General features: G+C 46.2%; 1 protein-coding gene across 2 annotated transcripts in view; it reads right to left on the bottom strand.

Annotated features, from left to right (window-relative positions):
• Positions 1–10,950, bottom strand: part of lrrc24 (leucine rich repeat containing 24) — a 50,067-nt gene extending 39,117 nt beyond the window's left edge. For both annotated transcript variants that reach the window (XM_087987643.1, XM_087987642.1), the window contains exon 1: positions 10,835–10,950. Coding sequence is in view for 1 of the 2 variants with exons in the window: in XM_087987642.1 (XP_087843768.1) it covers positions 10,835–10,899 (65 nt within the window). In the remaining variant the exon portion in view is untranslated. The remainder of the gene's footprint in view (positions 1–10,834) is intronic.
• Between the last annotated feature and the right edge of the window lie 4,935 nt (positions 10,951–15,885).

Genomic DNA, 15,885 nt, shown 5'->3' with positions numbered 1-15,885 from the left:
TGCCCTTCGAGCCTGCACCACCATTCAATATGATCATGGCTGATCATTCTTAATCAGTATCCTCTTCCTGCCTTATCTCCATAACCCTTGATTCCACTATCTTTGAGAGCTCTATCCAACTCTTTCTTAAATGAATCCAGAGACTGGGCCTCCACTGCCCTCTGGGCAGAGCATTCCACACAGCCACCACTCTCTGGATGAAGAGGTTTCTCCTGAGCTCTGTCCTAAATGGTCTACCCCGTATTTTTAAGCTGTGTCCTCTGGTTCGGCACTCACCCATCAGCGGAAACATGTTTCCTGCTGCCAGAGTGTCCAATCCTTCCATAATCTTATATGTCTTAATCATATCCCCTCTCAGTCTTCTAAACTCAAGGGTATAGAAGCCCAGTCGCTTCAGTCTTTCAGTGTAAGGTAATCCTGCCATTCCAGGAATTGACCTCGTGAACCTATGCTGCACTCCCTCAACAGCCAGAATGTCTTTCCTCAAATTTGGAGACCAGAACTGCACACAGTTCTCAATATATCAATATTTCATTTTCCCCTCCTAACTATATCCATATCCCCCATTCCCTTCCCCAACTATATCAACACCCCTGTCCCCTCCTACCATGCCCCCTCCTTCCAAACCACAGTATCGTCTCACCCCAATCCACTTCCCCACCACACCCCTGACCGTCTGCAGCCCCCTCAGCCCCTACCCCTCCATCACCCCCAATATTTCCCCGCCCTCTCCCCCTCCCTGCAATGTACTGACTGTCACCCACAGGTCTCCATGCCCCTTCTTGTCTGGTACCCACTGTCCCTCACATTCAGCCAATGGTGAGCTCTGAGGGACAGACTCTCAGACGTGAGAGTGACGGCGGGTGGGAAAGGTTTTGTTTCCGAGGTAACCTGAGCAGTTCTTGGGGTAGATCCAGCATTGATTTGATTTGATTTGATTTGATTTGATTTGATTTATTGTCACGTGAACCTAAGTACAGTGAAAAGCTTTGTTTTGTGAGCAGTACAGGCAGATCAGAGCAAACAAGGACACACAGATCACAGGGTACGGAAACAGAATGATGCCAACAGGTTACACTGCACATGAGGAGCACAAAACAAGATTAACCTTAACAAGATCAACATTATTTGAAATTAGAGTGGTCCATTCATCAGTCTAATAACAGTCGGGAAGAAGCTGTTCCTGAACCTGTTAGTGTGTGTGTGTTCAGGCTTCTGCATCTTCTGCCTTACGGATGAGGTTATAGGAGATCATTACTGGGGTGGGAAGGGTCTTTAATGATGTTGGCAGCCTTTCTGAGGCAGTGAGCTGGGTAAATGGAGAGCATGGATGAGAGGTTGGCTTCCGTGATGGTCTGGGCTGCACATACCACCCTCTGTAGTTTCTTACAGTCCTGGGCAGAGCAGTGTCCTATAGCAGGCAGTTATGCTCCTGGACAGTATGCTTTCAATGATGCATCTGTAAAAGTTGGTGAGGGTCCTTATGGACATGCTGAATTTCCTGAGCTGCCTGAGGAAGAAGAGGCGTTATTGTGCCTTCTTGACCATCACATCTCCATGGGAAGTCCAGGTCAGGTTGTCAGTTATCGTCACTCCGAGGAACCTGACACTCTCCACCCTCTCAACCTCACCTCCACTGATGTAGATAGGGGTGTGTACTCCTCCTTCCTTCCCGAAGTCAATGATCAGTTTCTTAGTTGAGAGAGAGGTTCTTCCCATTGCACCACATCACCAAGCCCTCTATCTCCCTTCTGTACTCTGAGTTGTTTGATATCCATCTTACCACAGTGGTATCATCAGCAAACAAGTAAATGGCGTTCATTTGGAATTTGGCCACACAGTTGTGGGTGTACAGGGAGTACAGTTGGGGGCTGAGAATGCATCCTTAAGGGGGGGTGTCGGGGGGGGTGGGGGGGGGGGTCCTCCAGTTCTGAGGGTTATTGTGGAGGAAGTGCAGTTGTTGATCTTCACTGATTGCGGTCTGTGGGTCAGGAAGCTGAGGATCCGGTTGTAGAGGGTGGAGCCGAAATGAAGGTCACGGAGTTTTGAGATCAATCTGGAGGAGGTAATGGTGTGGAAGGCAGCTCTTTAGTCAGCGAGCAGAATCTGATATCGGTGTCCTTGTAATCCAGATATGTCAGGGACTAGTGCAGGTCTAGGGATATGGTGTCCACTGTGGACCTGTTATGTCGATAAGCCAATTGTAGGGGATCAAGGCAGGCTGGGAGAGTGGAGCTGATGTGGGCCATGACCAACCTCTCGAAGCCCTTCAAGCTTATTGAGGTCACAGCCACTGGGTGACAGTTATGAAGGCATGTTGCATGTGCTTTCTTAGGGACAGGGGCAATGGTGGTCTTCTTGAAGCAGGTGGGGACTTTGGGTTGTAGGAGGGAGAGGCTGAAGATCTCAGTGAATACCTCCTACCAGCCGGTCTGCACTGGATCGGAGTGCTTGGCTGGGAACTCTGTCCGGGCCCGTCTCTTTCCTTGGGTTGACTCGCAGGAAGACTGATCTGATGTCTGCAGTGATGACCGAGGGAACAGGCGCATCCAGGACTGTGGGGCAGGTGGCTCCGCGCTGCTAGCAATCTGCTGAAACCCAGCATCGAAAGGACTGAGCACATCAGAGAGGGATGTGTCTTTGCCTGCTATCTTGCTCTCCCTCATTTTGTATCCCATTATGTTGTTTCGGCCTTGCCTTGGGCACATCAGGGGTCTATCTGGTTGGTTGGGGCCTCTAATTTGGTCAGGTACTGCCTCTTGGCATCCCTGATGGCTTTGCGGATATCATATCTGGATTTCCTGTATTGGTCTGGGTCGTCCAGTTTGAACGGTGCCCATCTGAACCCTCAGTAGGGGGTGGATATCCTGGTTCATCCAAGGTTTACGTTTGGGGAACACTCAGGTTGACTCCTTTGGTACGCAGTCCTCCACTCATTTGCCAATGACGGTGGTGGCACACTTGTCTTGGATTTCCACTGAGTACTTGAACACAGTCCAGTCCACAAATTCCAAACAGTCCCGGAGACGCTGTTCCACAGCCTCTGACCAACAATGTACTTCCCTTCATGAAGAATCCTCCCATTTCAGCTTCTGCTTGTAAGCTGAGAGGAGGAACACAGCGCTGTAATCTGATTTTTTTTAGTGAAGGCAGGGGATGGTGCGCCAAGTGTCTTTGAAGGTTGTGTGGCAGTGGTCCAGAATGTCGGGTCCTCTGGTGGGACGGGAGATGTGTTGCTGGTACTTTGGCAGCACCCTCGAGGTTGGCTTGGTTGAAGGGGCTGGCCACGATGGATAGGGCCTCAAGGATTTTCATCTCCTGAGTGTTTGCTACCCCTCAAACAGCAGCATGGCTCAGGCATCTCCCCGTGTGCCCTGTGATTGTATCATCCCTGCATTATAATAATGACGATGTCTTCAAGGACACTTTGTGAAATGGCAAGTCCCTCCTTTCTAATTTTATTTTGGAAAGATTACTGATGTCACTTCATTCTGACTTTGCAAGAAGACAGATGAGTGCAGTTCCAACAACACTCAGGAAACAATCTACCAAGACTCCTGGAATAGCTCTTTCATTAAAGTTATGAAATTCCTTCCCCAAGAACATTCCTAAACTTGATAAATTCATTCATGGGATGTGGGCATTGCTGCCTGCCCCTAGTTGCCCCCTTGAGAAGGTGGGGGTGAGCTGCCTTCTTGAACCGCTGCAGTCCACCTGCTGTGGGTTGACCCACAATGCCCTTAGGGAGGGAATTCCAGGAATTTGACCCAGCGACAATGAAGGAACGGCGACAATCAAGTCAGGATGATGTCTCACCAGCATCATCTCAGGGACAATTAAACATGGACAACAAAAGTTGTCACTATGTCACTGATCCCCAAACCCCCCCAAGAAAGAATAACCAGATTTCTGTCGGTAGTTTACTGTTAAGATGCTATTAGTAATTGCTTTAATCAATTTAAGCTGGACAAAGGTTAAACTCCTGACCTGTGTAATTTATCCACAATGATAGTATATAAAATGCATATTAATGCAATAAGCCAGCAGGGCGGGATTAATAGAATCCAACACAGAACACATTTCCAGGAAAGAGCTAATAGATTGGATAGAATCATCAAAATGCCTCAGCACAAAAGGAGGACATTCCACCCACTGTTTCTGTGCTAGCCCTCTGCAGGGCCCAGTGCCACTCCCTACATTCTGTCCTCAGCCCTGTACATTCTTCCTTTTGAGAAATATAGATATTTTGTAAACGACGTGTTCAGAGATGTTATGACTCACTTCTGGAGTTGGTGGAATGTGAAGCCAGGCCTCTTGGCTCCAAGGTAAGGTCACTACCACAACGCCACAAGAACTCTCCTCTTCAGATTATATTGCAAGCTTCTCCTGAATACCTCAATCATCGCTCTCTCCATCACTACACTCTTAAGACACTGCATTCCAGATCCGAGTTCCCCGATACTTGGAAAGGCTTTTCCTCATGTCTCCGTCAAGGCTTTTTGGCCTTTCCACCAACAGCAACAGTTTCTCCCCATCGACTCTGTCTAGACCCCTCGTGATTTTAAACGCCTCTGTCACAACTCCACACAACCGAATCTCCCCCCAGGAAAACAATCCAAACCTCTTCATTCTTTCAACATTAACGACAGTTGTGAACACAGCCCAGAACATCTCGGGAGCCAAACCTCCCGCCCACAGACTCCATCTACACTTCTCATTGCCTCAGAAAGGCAGCCAATTTCATCAAAGACCCCTCCCACCCCAGTTAGAATCTCTTCCATCAGGTGGAAGATACAGAAGCCTGAACATACACACACCAACAGGCTCAAGAACACCTTCTTCTCCGCTGTTATTAGACTTCTGAATGGATCTCTCAAATTTCAATTCTAATGTTGACCTCGCTCTTTGGGCTCCTTCTTTGCAGCCATAACATTGTATTCCTCGAGGTGTTAGTGTCACAGGGATGTACAGCAGGGGAAACAGATCCTTCGGTCCAACCCGTCCATGCCTTCCAGATATCCCAACCCAATCTAGTCCCACCTGCCAGCACCCGGCCCATATCCCTCCAAACCCTTCCTATTCACATCCCCATCCAAAATGCTTCTTAAATGTTGCAATTGTACCAGCCTCCACCACATCCTCTGGCAGCGCATTCCATACATGCACTACCCTCTGCGTGAAAATGTTACCCCTTAGGTCTCTTTTTTATCTTTCCCCTCTCACCCTAAACCTATGCCCTCTAGTTCTGGACACCCCAACACCAGGGATAAGACTTTGTCTCATGCCCTTCATGATTTTGTAAACCTCTATAAGGTCACCCCTCAGCCTCCGACGCTCCAGGGAAAACAGCCCCAGCCTGTCCAGCCTCTCCATATAGCTCAAATTCTCCAACCCTGGCAACATCCTTGTAAATCTTTTCTGAACTCTTTCGAGTTTCACAACATCTTTCTGATGGGAAGGAGACCAGAATTGCACGCAATATTCCAACAGTGGCCTAACCAATGTCCTGTACAGCCGCGACATGACCTCCCAACTCCTGTACTCAATACTCTGACCAGTAAAGAAAAGCATACCAATCGCCTTCTTCACGATCCTATCTACCTGCGACTCCACTTTCAAGGAGCTATGAGCCTGCACGCCAAGTTCTCTTTGTTTAGCAACATTCCCGAGGACCTTACCACTAAGTGTATAAGTCCTGCTAAGATTTGCTTTCCCAAAATGCCTATGAACTTTGTACAGTATGATCTGCTTGTACTGCACACAAAACAAACCTTTTCACAGTACCTAGGTACATGCAACCATAATAACTGAAATCAAATCAAGATCTTTACCAGTAAGACAATTGAGAACCTTCCGAACTCACGTGCACTGCTTTGGAACAGCAGGTTGGTTTGGAGTGGGGAATGTCAGTAGGGAAGTGATGAAAGATCAACTCAAAGCCCCTGCGAGGATGTTAGATTGTATGGCAGACTGTCAACAGCAGTATTTAAAATATCAGACTCATTCGAACAGCAGAGTGGTAATTCACGCTCAGAAATAATGAATCACCAGCTCTCTTTCTAGATGCACTACCCCCCCTACATTGTGCAGCGTCGAGGTGTGGAACACCTCTTTTCTCTCACCCTATGGAACACTGACACGTGTGAATCTCTTGACCTAGAACACGCAAACTGAAGAAGAGTTTGCGAAGATGCCAACCACTTGCAATGTTTCCGAATGGAGCAGCTGGAGGCCATGTGCAAGCAGCAGGAAGAGTGTCCCATCCCATCCCCTCGTAGACCCTGAGGCTCCAGCATTGGACCATTCAGCCCCCGCCGAACTCACTCCCCCTGCCCTGTAAACAAATGACCCCCGAACCTGACAGGCTCCTAGAGACGGAGGGGAAAGCAGCGTCAAAGAGCCAGAGCAAACTGAACTCAATGGCGATCAGAGAGAAGACTCCCCTCGATGGAGTCAGCATTAACGCAAAGGAAAAAGATCGCGAGAGGTATGGATAGGGTAAATAGGCAAGGTCTTTTCCGTGGGGTGAGGGAGTCCAGAAGTAGAGGGTGTAGATTTAAGGTGAGAGGGAAAAGATTGAAAAGGGATTTTTTCACGCAGAGGGTAGTGCGTGTATGGAATGAGCTGCCAGAGGAAGTGTGGAGGCTGGTCCAGTTACAACAGTTAAAAGGCATCTGGATGGGTATATGAATAGGAAGGGTTTGGAGAGATATGGGCCAAGTACTGACAATGGAACTCGATTTATTTAGGATATCTGGTCGGTATGGACGAGTTGGACTGAAGGGTCTGTTTCCGTGCTGTACATCTCTATGAGTCTATATTTTTTTAATTGCTGGAATCCCCTCATGCAGCAGAGGTACTGAGCTCAGAATCACTGCACCTACAACAGCACTGACAGTGGATTCCTGGGTCAGCTTGTGAAGCTCCGTCAGAAAATCTAATGCAATGTTGGCATTCACTTTGAGAGGGCTAGAATACAAGAGCAGGGATGTACTACTGATGCTGTATAAGGCTCTGGTCAGATCACATTTGGAATATTGGGAGCAGTTTTGCGCCCAGTATCTAGGGAAGGATATGCTGGGCTTGGAAGGGGGTCCAGAGGAGTTTACAAGAATGCTCCGGGGGATGAAAGTTTTGTCATGTGAGGAGCTGCTGAGGACTCTGAGTCTGTACTCAATGGAGTTCAGAAGGATGAGGAGGAGGGTTCTGATTGAGACTTATAGACTACTGAGAGGCCTGGATAGAGTGGATGTGGAGAAGGTGTTTCTATTGGTAGGAGAGACTAGGACCTGAGGGCACAGTCTCAGAGGGAAGGGACGACGCTTTAGAACTGAGATGAGGAGGATATTCTTCAGCCAGCGGGTGAATCTGTGGAACTCATCGTCCGGGGGGGGGGGGGTCTGTGGAGGCCAAGTCATTGAGTGTGTTAAAGACTGAGACAGATAGATTCTTGATTAGTAAGGGGATCAAAGGTTATGGGAGGAGCAGGAGAATGGGGTTGAGAAACACATCAGCCATGAACGAATGGTGGAGCAGACTCGATGGGCTGAATGGCCTGATTCTGTTCCTATATTTTATGGTCTTATGGTCTAAAGTGCAGGAAAAAACTCAACAAGTTTTGGCAGCAGCAGTGTAGAAGGAAACAGAGTTCATGATTTTTAAAAACCATTCATAGGATATGGGGGTCCCTGGCTGGGCCAGCATCTACTGCCCGTCCATAATTGCCCTTGGGAAGGTGGGGCTGAGCTGCCTTCTTGAACTAGGTGAAACTGAGGACTGCAGATGCTGGAGATTAGAGTCAAGATTAGAGAGGTGCTGGAAAAGCACAGGTCAGGCAGCATCCGAGGTGCAGTCCTGTTCCTTGGATGCTGCCTGACCTGCTGTGTATTTCCAGCACCACTCTAATCTTGAGCTGCCTTCTCGAACTGCTGCAGTCCACCTGCTGTGGGTTGACCCACAATGCCCTGAGGGAGGGAATTCCAGGATTTAACCCAGTGACAGTGAATGAATGGCAATACATCTGAATCCAAATGTAGCAAGACCTGGACAATATCCAGATTTGGGCTGAAAAGTGGCAAGTGATATTTTCCTCAAATACCAAGTAAAACCAAATAATAATCATTTCCAGTAAGAAAGAATCTAACCATTTGACATTCAATGGTATTAGCATTACTGAATTACCATTACTAACTGTCTTTGGTAGTGTAGTCAATTACAGCAGAGCACTTGGAAAACAGTGATCGGATTGGATAGAATTTGAATGAATTTAAGAAGGGAAATCATGCTTAACAAATCTACTGGAATGTTTTGAGGATGTAACTAGTGAAGATGATCGGGGGAGCTAGTGGATGTGGTTTATTTGAACTTCCAGAAGGCTATTGGTAAGGTCCTCACGTAAGAGATTCACTTGTAAAATTAAAATGAATGGGACTGGGGATAGTGCTGTGACTTGGATAAAGAACTGGTTTGGAGGAGTGGAAACAAACAGCACGAATAAACAGGTCACTTCCCAAATGGCAGGCCGTGAGTAATGAGGTACTGCAGGGATCCGTGATTGGACCCCAGCTATTCACTATACTGTATATATTAAATAATTTAGAGGAGGCAGCTAAATGTAACATCTCCAAATTTGCAGCTGGATGGGAGAGTGAGCTGAGGAGGATGCAGAAAATCTTCAGTGCAATTTGGACAAGTTGAGTGAGTGGGTAAATACACGATAGATGCAATGTAATTTGGAGAAATGTGAGGTTATGCATTTTGGTGACGAAAACACGAAGGGAGGTTATTATCTGAATGGCGATAAATTGGGAGAAGGTGAGGTGCAGTCAGACCTGCGTGTCCCTGTACACCAGTCACTGAAAGTGAATGTGTAGGTGCAGCAGTTAGGAGGCAAATGGTACGCAGATCTTCATAGTGAGTGGGTTCAAATACAGGAGCAGGGACGTCTTGCTGCAACTGTACAGGGGCCTTGATGAAACTTCACCTGGAGTGTTGAGTGCAATTCTGGTACCCTTAGCTGCAGAAGGATTTCCTGGCTAAGAGGAAAATGCAGCAAGGCTTTCCCAACGGATTGCTGGGACAGTGGGACTGACATATGAGGAGAGACTGGAACGGTTCGGATTATATTCACTGGAGTTTAGAAGAATGAGGGGGATCTCAGAGAAACCTATCTGATTCCAACAGGACTGGGGAGTTCAGATACACAGGTCACACTCCAAGGTTATGGAGTCAGAAACTTTACACCGCAATTAGGTGAAATTTCTTCACCCAGAGAGTGGTGAGCCTGTGGAATTCACTGCTACCTAAAGCGGTTGAGACCAAAACATTGAATAGCTTCAATGAGCAGTTAGATATTGTTCTTAGGGCTAAAGGGATTAAAGGGTATAGGGAGAAAGCAGGGGTTAAATGGTCAACCATGATCAAAGCTTGAAGGGTTGAATGGCCTATTCCTGTTCTTATTTATTATGTTTCTGCATTTCTATTAACACCCTGGGGAATACCATTGGCCGGAAACTCAACTAGGCTCACCATATAAACATAGAGACTACAAGAGCAGGTCAGAGGCTGGGAATACTGCGGTGAGTAACTCACCTCCTGACTCCCCAAAGTCTGTCCATCCACAAGGCACAAGTCAGGAATGTGATAGATTACTCCCTACTTGTCTAGGTGAGTGCAGCTCCAACAACTCTCAAGAAGCTTGACACATCCAGGATAAAGCAGCCCGCTTGATTGGCACCACATCCACCACGTTCAACGCTTGCTTCCCCCACTACCAATGCACAATGGCATCAATATACCATCTACAAGATGGTGGTGAAGGTTCACTGAAGGGACGGTGATATATTTCTAGGTCAGAATGCTGGTTGCCTTGGAGAGAAACGTGCGGGAGCTGGTTAGCTCAGTTGGCTGGATGGTTGGTTTGCAATGCAGAGTGACACCAAAGCCGTGAATTCAATCCCTGCACTAGCTGAGGTACTCATAAAGGACTCTCCTCTTAACCTCTCCCTTTGCCTGAGGCGTGGTGACTATCACCAATCACGTCTCTCTCTAATGAGCGAGTAATCTCATAGTTTGGTAGGGCTTCAGTGACTTTACCCACAAGATGCATCACAGTAAGTCAGCAAAGATCCTTAGACAGCACCTTCCAATCCCACAACCACTTCCATCTAGAAGGACAAGGACAGCAGATACATGGAATACCTACATGTTCCCCTCCAAGTCACTCACCATCCTGACTTGGAAATATATCGCTGTTCCTCAACCACCACCTACGCAAGGGCAACTAGGAACAGGCAATAAACGCTGGTTTAGTCAATTATGCCCTCATCGTATGAATATTCTGAATGAATACTCTGAATCCTTGTGTGTAACATATTCTCACTGCTGGTACATGCAGCATTCCCACTCCCTATCCACCGTACATTTCCACTTTTGACTGTGAAATATTCCCATTCTGTCTGCATGAAATATTCCCCTTTCCTGTACCTGTATATTTCCCATTCCCTGTTGCAGAATCTATCCCAGCCCCTGTTCCTGAAATAATCCAATTCTTTACACCTATTATGCTGTGATCTGCATTTCAGAGCAGAGTAAATATACTCTTGGCTTTAGTGACAGGATTCGAGTGAGTGGAGGATAATGTATTAACTGCGATGGGTTGTTTAAAATGCTGTGTGAGGCGAATAGTAAAGAAGGCTGACAAATAACTTAACACAGGCTGACTGCATGGGTAGTTGTGCTGAACACTGTTTGAATGAGATGTAAATTACTTCAATGGGATTATCGAAGCACACCAGTTCTGTCCATCATATAAAGTAGGAGGCTGTGTCCTTACCTGGATAGCAAGCTGACTCCTTGGGAGCTCCTCTCAATACCTGCAGACAAACGTAGACCACACATGGTATTGAAGCCGTGTGGCAGCACTGAGACCAGATCAACTGGCAATGAGCATGAATTCTTTCTCAGTCTGTCTGGCTCTCTGCCTCTCTCTCTCTTCCATCTCTCTCTCTCTCTCTCTCTCTGTCTCCACTCTACTAAAATCTCAAACAATCGCTAATCAAAGACTCGCCTGCCTCTCTCCGTGATTGGTGACCCTTGTTTACATCAGCTCAATAAAATGGCCAACCGCAGACTCAATGGGTGATGTCATCTGGCCCGTCTTCCCTTCCAGACATTAATTGTCATTTTTCACTCATTAATTTGTCATTTTACCAGACTTCATTTGTTATTTTTAACTCTGTATTTGTCATTTTTTCGGTCTCTAATTGTTGTTTTTTAACTGTTTATTTGTCATCTTTTCAGTTTATGTCATATTTTCAGTCTTTACGTGTCATCTTTTCAGTCTTTGTCATCTTTTCAGTTTTTATTTGTCATCTTTTTCAATTTTTACTTGTCATTTTTTTCAGTCTTTATTTGTCATTTTCTTCAATCTTTATTTGTGATTTTTAACTGTTTATGTGCCATATTTGCAGTCTTTGTTTGTTGTCTGTGACTAATTTCAGTCTTTATTTATTATCTGTAACTAACTGGGGCGGGAGTGAGGTGCCAGGATTGGAATAGGCCTATAGGTTGCCAGGCAACCAGCCGAGGTGAAGGAGGCTGCCTCTTGACAAACATGTTCCTGCTGCAGCCTTGGCTTTCTTCTTTCATTAATCATTTGAGTCCCTCCTCAGATTTTCAACACCTCACTGTGGTGGAGGCCTGTGGCAGCTCGAGAGTGAGGGGTGTGGTGAGGGGGAGGGAACAACATGTTTGAACAGGAAGATCCCAAACCTGGCAGTGTTGGCTATGCCCTCAGGGAGGGGGAGGGGGTCTCAGCAACTGTGGGGAGGGGTGTTCATTTATAAACTCACCCTGCCAATATCTCCTCAGCTCGAACATCTCCCAAGGACCACAAACCTGACTCACCTTTTCAAAACACAGCAAAATGTTCTTTTATGTATTCATTAGGGTGAAGATTATTGTAATTTTATTGAAAACCCTCCAACATGCACTTTTGTTTTCTCCAGACTGGAATGTTTCACCAGTTAGCACCTTCTGTCAACTCAAAATTATCCAAAACTACTTTCCAGACAGGAACTCCCAACTTTCTTCTGGATCAGTGGTGCTGGAAGAGCAAAGCAGTTCAGGCAGCATCCAACGAGCAGCGAAATTGACGTTTCGGGCAAAAGCCCTTCATCAGGAATAAAGGCAACTGCTCAGTCACCCATTACCCCTGTGCTTACTGATGAATACTGGCATTTGGACCCTCCTATCCTTTTTTCAAATCCTTCCATAGCTGTTCCAGCCCCCAACACCCCAATTACTGGAATCTCCACAACCCTACAAGCTCTTGGACATCTCTGGTGTTAACCGCTGCACCCTCAGGAGGCTGTTCTCTCAGCTGCCTGAAACTCAAAGTCTGGAATTCCCTCCCTAAATCCGTCTGCCTCACCTTCCTCCTTCAGTCACTCCTACTGCTCTGACAAAGATTCTACTCCCCGGCCTAACATTTTCTGACGTGGCCAGACCGCCTGGGTCAGAGGTAGGAACACTACCACAGTGCCACGAGAACCCTTTAATTGAGATCAAATTTCCCATCTGGGATTTGAACCCATCTCATCACAGAATGAGGCTGGTTCTCAGGATAATTGATTTGAAAAGTGTGGTGCTGGAGAAGCACAGCAGGTCTGGCAGCATCCGAGGAGCAGGAGAATCAATGTTTCAGGCAAAAACCCTTCATCAGTACTGGTCCAGTGACACTCGCCTGATGCCTCTAAGCTCCCCACCATCCATAACAAGACAAAAACCCAGTGAAAATTTGAACTCAGGACTCCCTCTTGACTAGGCAAGTATCTAACCCTCTCAGGCAAAAGTGAGGACTGCCGATGCTGGAGATTAGAGTCTAGATTAGAGTGGTGCTGGAAAAGCACAGTAGATCAGGCAGCATCCGAGGAGCAGGAAAATCGACAATTCGGGCAGGAGCCCTTCATCAGGATTCCTGATGATGGAGCTCCTGCCTGAAACGTCAGTTTTCCTGCTCCTCGGATGCTGCCTGACCTGCTGCGCTTTTCCAGCACCACTCTAATCTAACCCTCTCAGCCACACACAGAATAACTTGTCCCTAAAGCAGATGATACCAGATGGGAATGAAACAATTCTGAATGTACAGTTGTACAATAATGTGTTCAACTGGGGGCAAATGAAAATCAATTGCCGGCAGGTACGAAATATTACGGATACAGAGAAAAATAAACAGATGTCATAATTCCCGAACAGTGCTGACACAAGCAGACATCCAACAAAGTCAATCCAACTTTCCACATGTCAATCAGTGCAGAGCCAGTGATCAATTAAAAAGAGCAAACCATTCTAAAAACCAGGCTGAAGTGTAGAATATAACTCTAAGGAGGCTGTGACCAAACGGCACAGAGCTTTGGTTAGATTGCAACACAAACCTTGTATTCTTCTCTGACCATCAAGAAGCAAGTAGCAAAGGCTATAGCCTAGAATCAGATGTCACAAGACACCCGGTTATGGTCCAACAGGTTTATTTGAAATCACAAGCTTTTGGGGCGCTGCTCCTTTGTCAGGTTTTCAAATGAACCTGTTGGACTATAACCTGATGTTATGTGTCTTCTGACTTTGTCCACCCCAGTCCAACACCAGCACCTCCACATTACAGAATAGAGGCAGAGACAGGGTTAAGAACAGGGACAGACGTTGGTTAACGTGCAAAGACAGGGGAAGGCTAAAGAACAGGGACAGGAACAAAGACCGGGTAAAGGACAGGGATAGGGGTAGGAATCTCATTGATCCATGTAAGATTCTGATGGGACTGCATGATTGAATCCAGGGATAACGTTTTCCTTGTCTGTCCAGGGCCTTGTTGCTTGGTAACTGAATGAGTTGTTGCCGAGCAAATTCAGGTGGCAATCTCTTCAGAGCTGGCCCTGCCTCATCTGAGGTGATCAGTCTGTACTTTCTCGACTGCCTCAATGGGGTGCTCCTCAGTGACCAACAGGCTCCGTGCTCACTCCCAATTGCCTCTGGTAAATTACCGGATATTGGACAGCCACTCCTGATGAGTTCTCCCGCCATTTTCCCCATCCATGCTCTCTCCTTGCACCAACCTACCTCCAAAAGGCAACTCACAAATTCATCCCAATGTGTCCTGCAGCATGGCATATCCAGGGACTGGCTGCAATCCCAGCAATGCCCAGCCCTCCTCGGGGACACTTCTGAAACTAGAGTGCATAGCCTCGTAGGAAGTCATGAAAGTTTACAGCACTAAAAGAGGCCCTTTGGCCCATCCTGTCCTTACCAGTCATTGAGCATCTATCTATCCTAATCCCACTTTGGAGCACTCGGCCGAAATCCTTATAAGCTATGGCACTTCGGGAGATCATCCAAATAGCTAGCGTCATTGAATCTTGGAGATGTAGAACATGGAAACAGACCCTTCGGTCAAACTCATCCAATGCTGTCCAGATATCCTAAATTAATCTAATCCCACTAGCCAGCATTTGGCCCAAATCTCTCTATCCCATTCCTATTCATGTACCCATCAGTTCTTTAATGTCGTGACAGTTCTGCCTCTACCACCCTCTCAGGCAGTGAATTTCTGCCTCCGAGTTTTCTATAATTGTTCCAGATTTCCAGCATCTGCTGAATTTTGCTATTATTCAAGTGAGTTCTAGATACCTGCCACCCCCTGGGGGAAAATATTCTCTTTAAAAAGGTCATTAATCTGAAACATGAGCTCTGAATCTCTCTTATAATCCATCACATGATATTCATGAGTATTGCTCTGTGCAAATGGTCTGTCACATTTCCTACGTTACAACAATGACTACATTACATAGGCCGTAGGGCTGTTTGAGACAAGCCATTGTTGGTGCGGGTGTGTATTATAAAATACAAGTCTTCCCCTCTCAGAAAAATAGTGGTGTTTCTCGGGCAGTAATTAAAGGAGCAGATGAGAGCTCCCTTATGACAGTTATTAACCTGGGTCTTCAGAATGGAATAGAGGACTCTAAAGAAGATTAACGCTCATGGAAATAATGAGAAATTAATTGGCTGGATCTGAAACAGACATGGAAACTAATTTCAGGCTGAAATGGAAATCAAGCTGAGTACCAGGAGAGGCAGGCACTGATAAGTGACAATGTGTGACATGTGTCTTGGAAACCCTGCTTTTTACACAGCACATGAATGATAAAAGGTTTCTTACTAAGAATTGGAAAATGTGTTGCTGAAATCACAGCTGTACGCTCACCAGAACAGTATAATAGGATACGAAGATGTTTGGATTAATTAAGTATGTGAGGGTAAAGATGACAGATGGATTTTAATGCAGATAAATGTGAGCACCAGACACACTGAAAAAGACAATTGTGCAGTGAAGTGATCAGGCAAGGGAATTTTAGAGCTGATTGCAATTACTGAAGCCAGTTCCACTAGACACATCCCAAGTTTAAATCAGGGCCAATTTATTGGAACTAATTTATGAATTTTTGATGAGAACGCACTTGTGACATTAGCTCCAAGTTTAACGACACAGTTTTTAAAAAAAAAATTCTTTCATGAAATGTGCATATTGTCGGCAGGTCCAGTCATTATTGCCCGTCTCTCATTGACCTTGAAAGGAGTGGTTTGCTCTCCCGTTTCAGAGATACATGATGTGGAGGTGCTGGTGTTGGACTGCGGTGGGCAAAGTTAAAATGTACACATTATAGTCCCACAGATTTATTAGGAAGCACTAGCTTTCGGAGCGCCGCTCTCTCACAGGCATGTACTCTGTCATTTCAGAGGACCTGAGTGAAGCCGATGGGTTTTTACATTAGTTGATGATCACCATTCCTAAGAGTAGCTTTCCATTCCACATTATATGAATTGAGTTTAAAT

Source organism: Chiloscyllium plagiosum, unplaced genomic scaffold (assembly GCF_037043375.1).
Source record: "Chiloscyllium plagiosum isolate Xiang-an unplaced genomic scaffold, Cpla_swu_hap1 HiC_scaffold_5, whole genome shotgun sequence".
Lineage (NCBI taxonomy): Eukaryota > Metazoa > Chordata > Chondrichthyes > Orectolobiformes > Hemiscylliidae > Chiloscyllium > Chiloscyllium plagiosum.
This window is presented reverse-complemented; position numbering and strand designations above follow the sequence as displayed.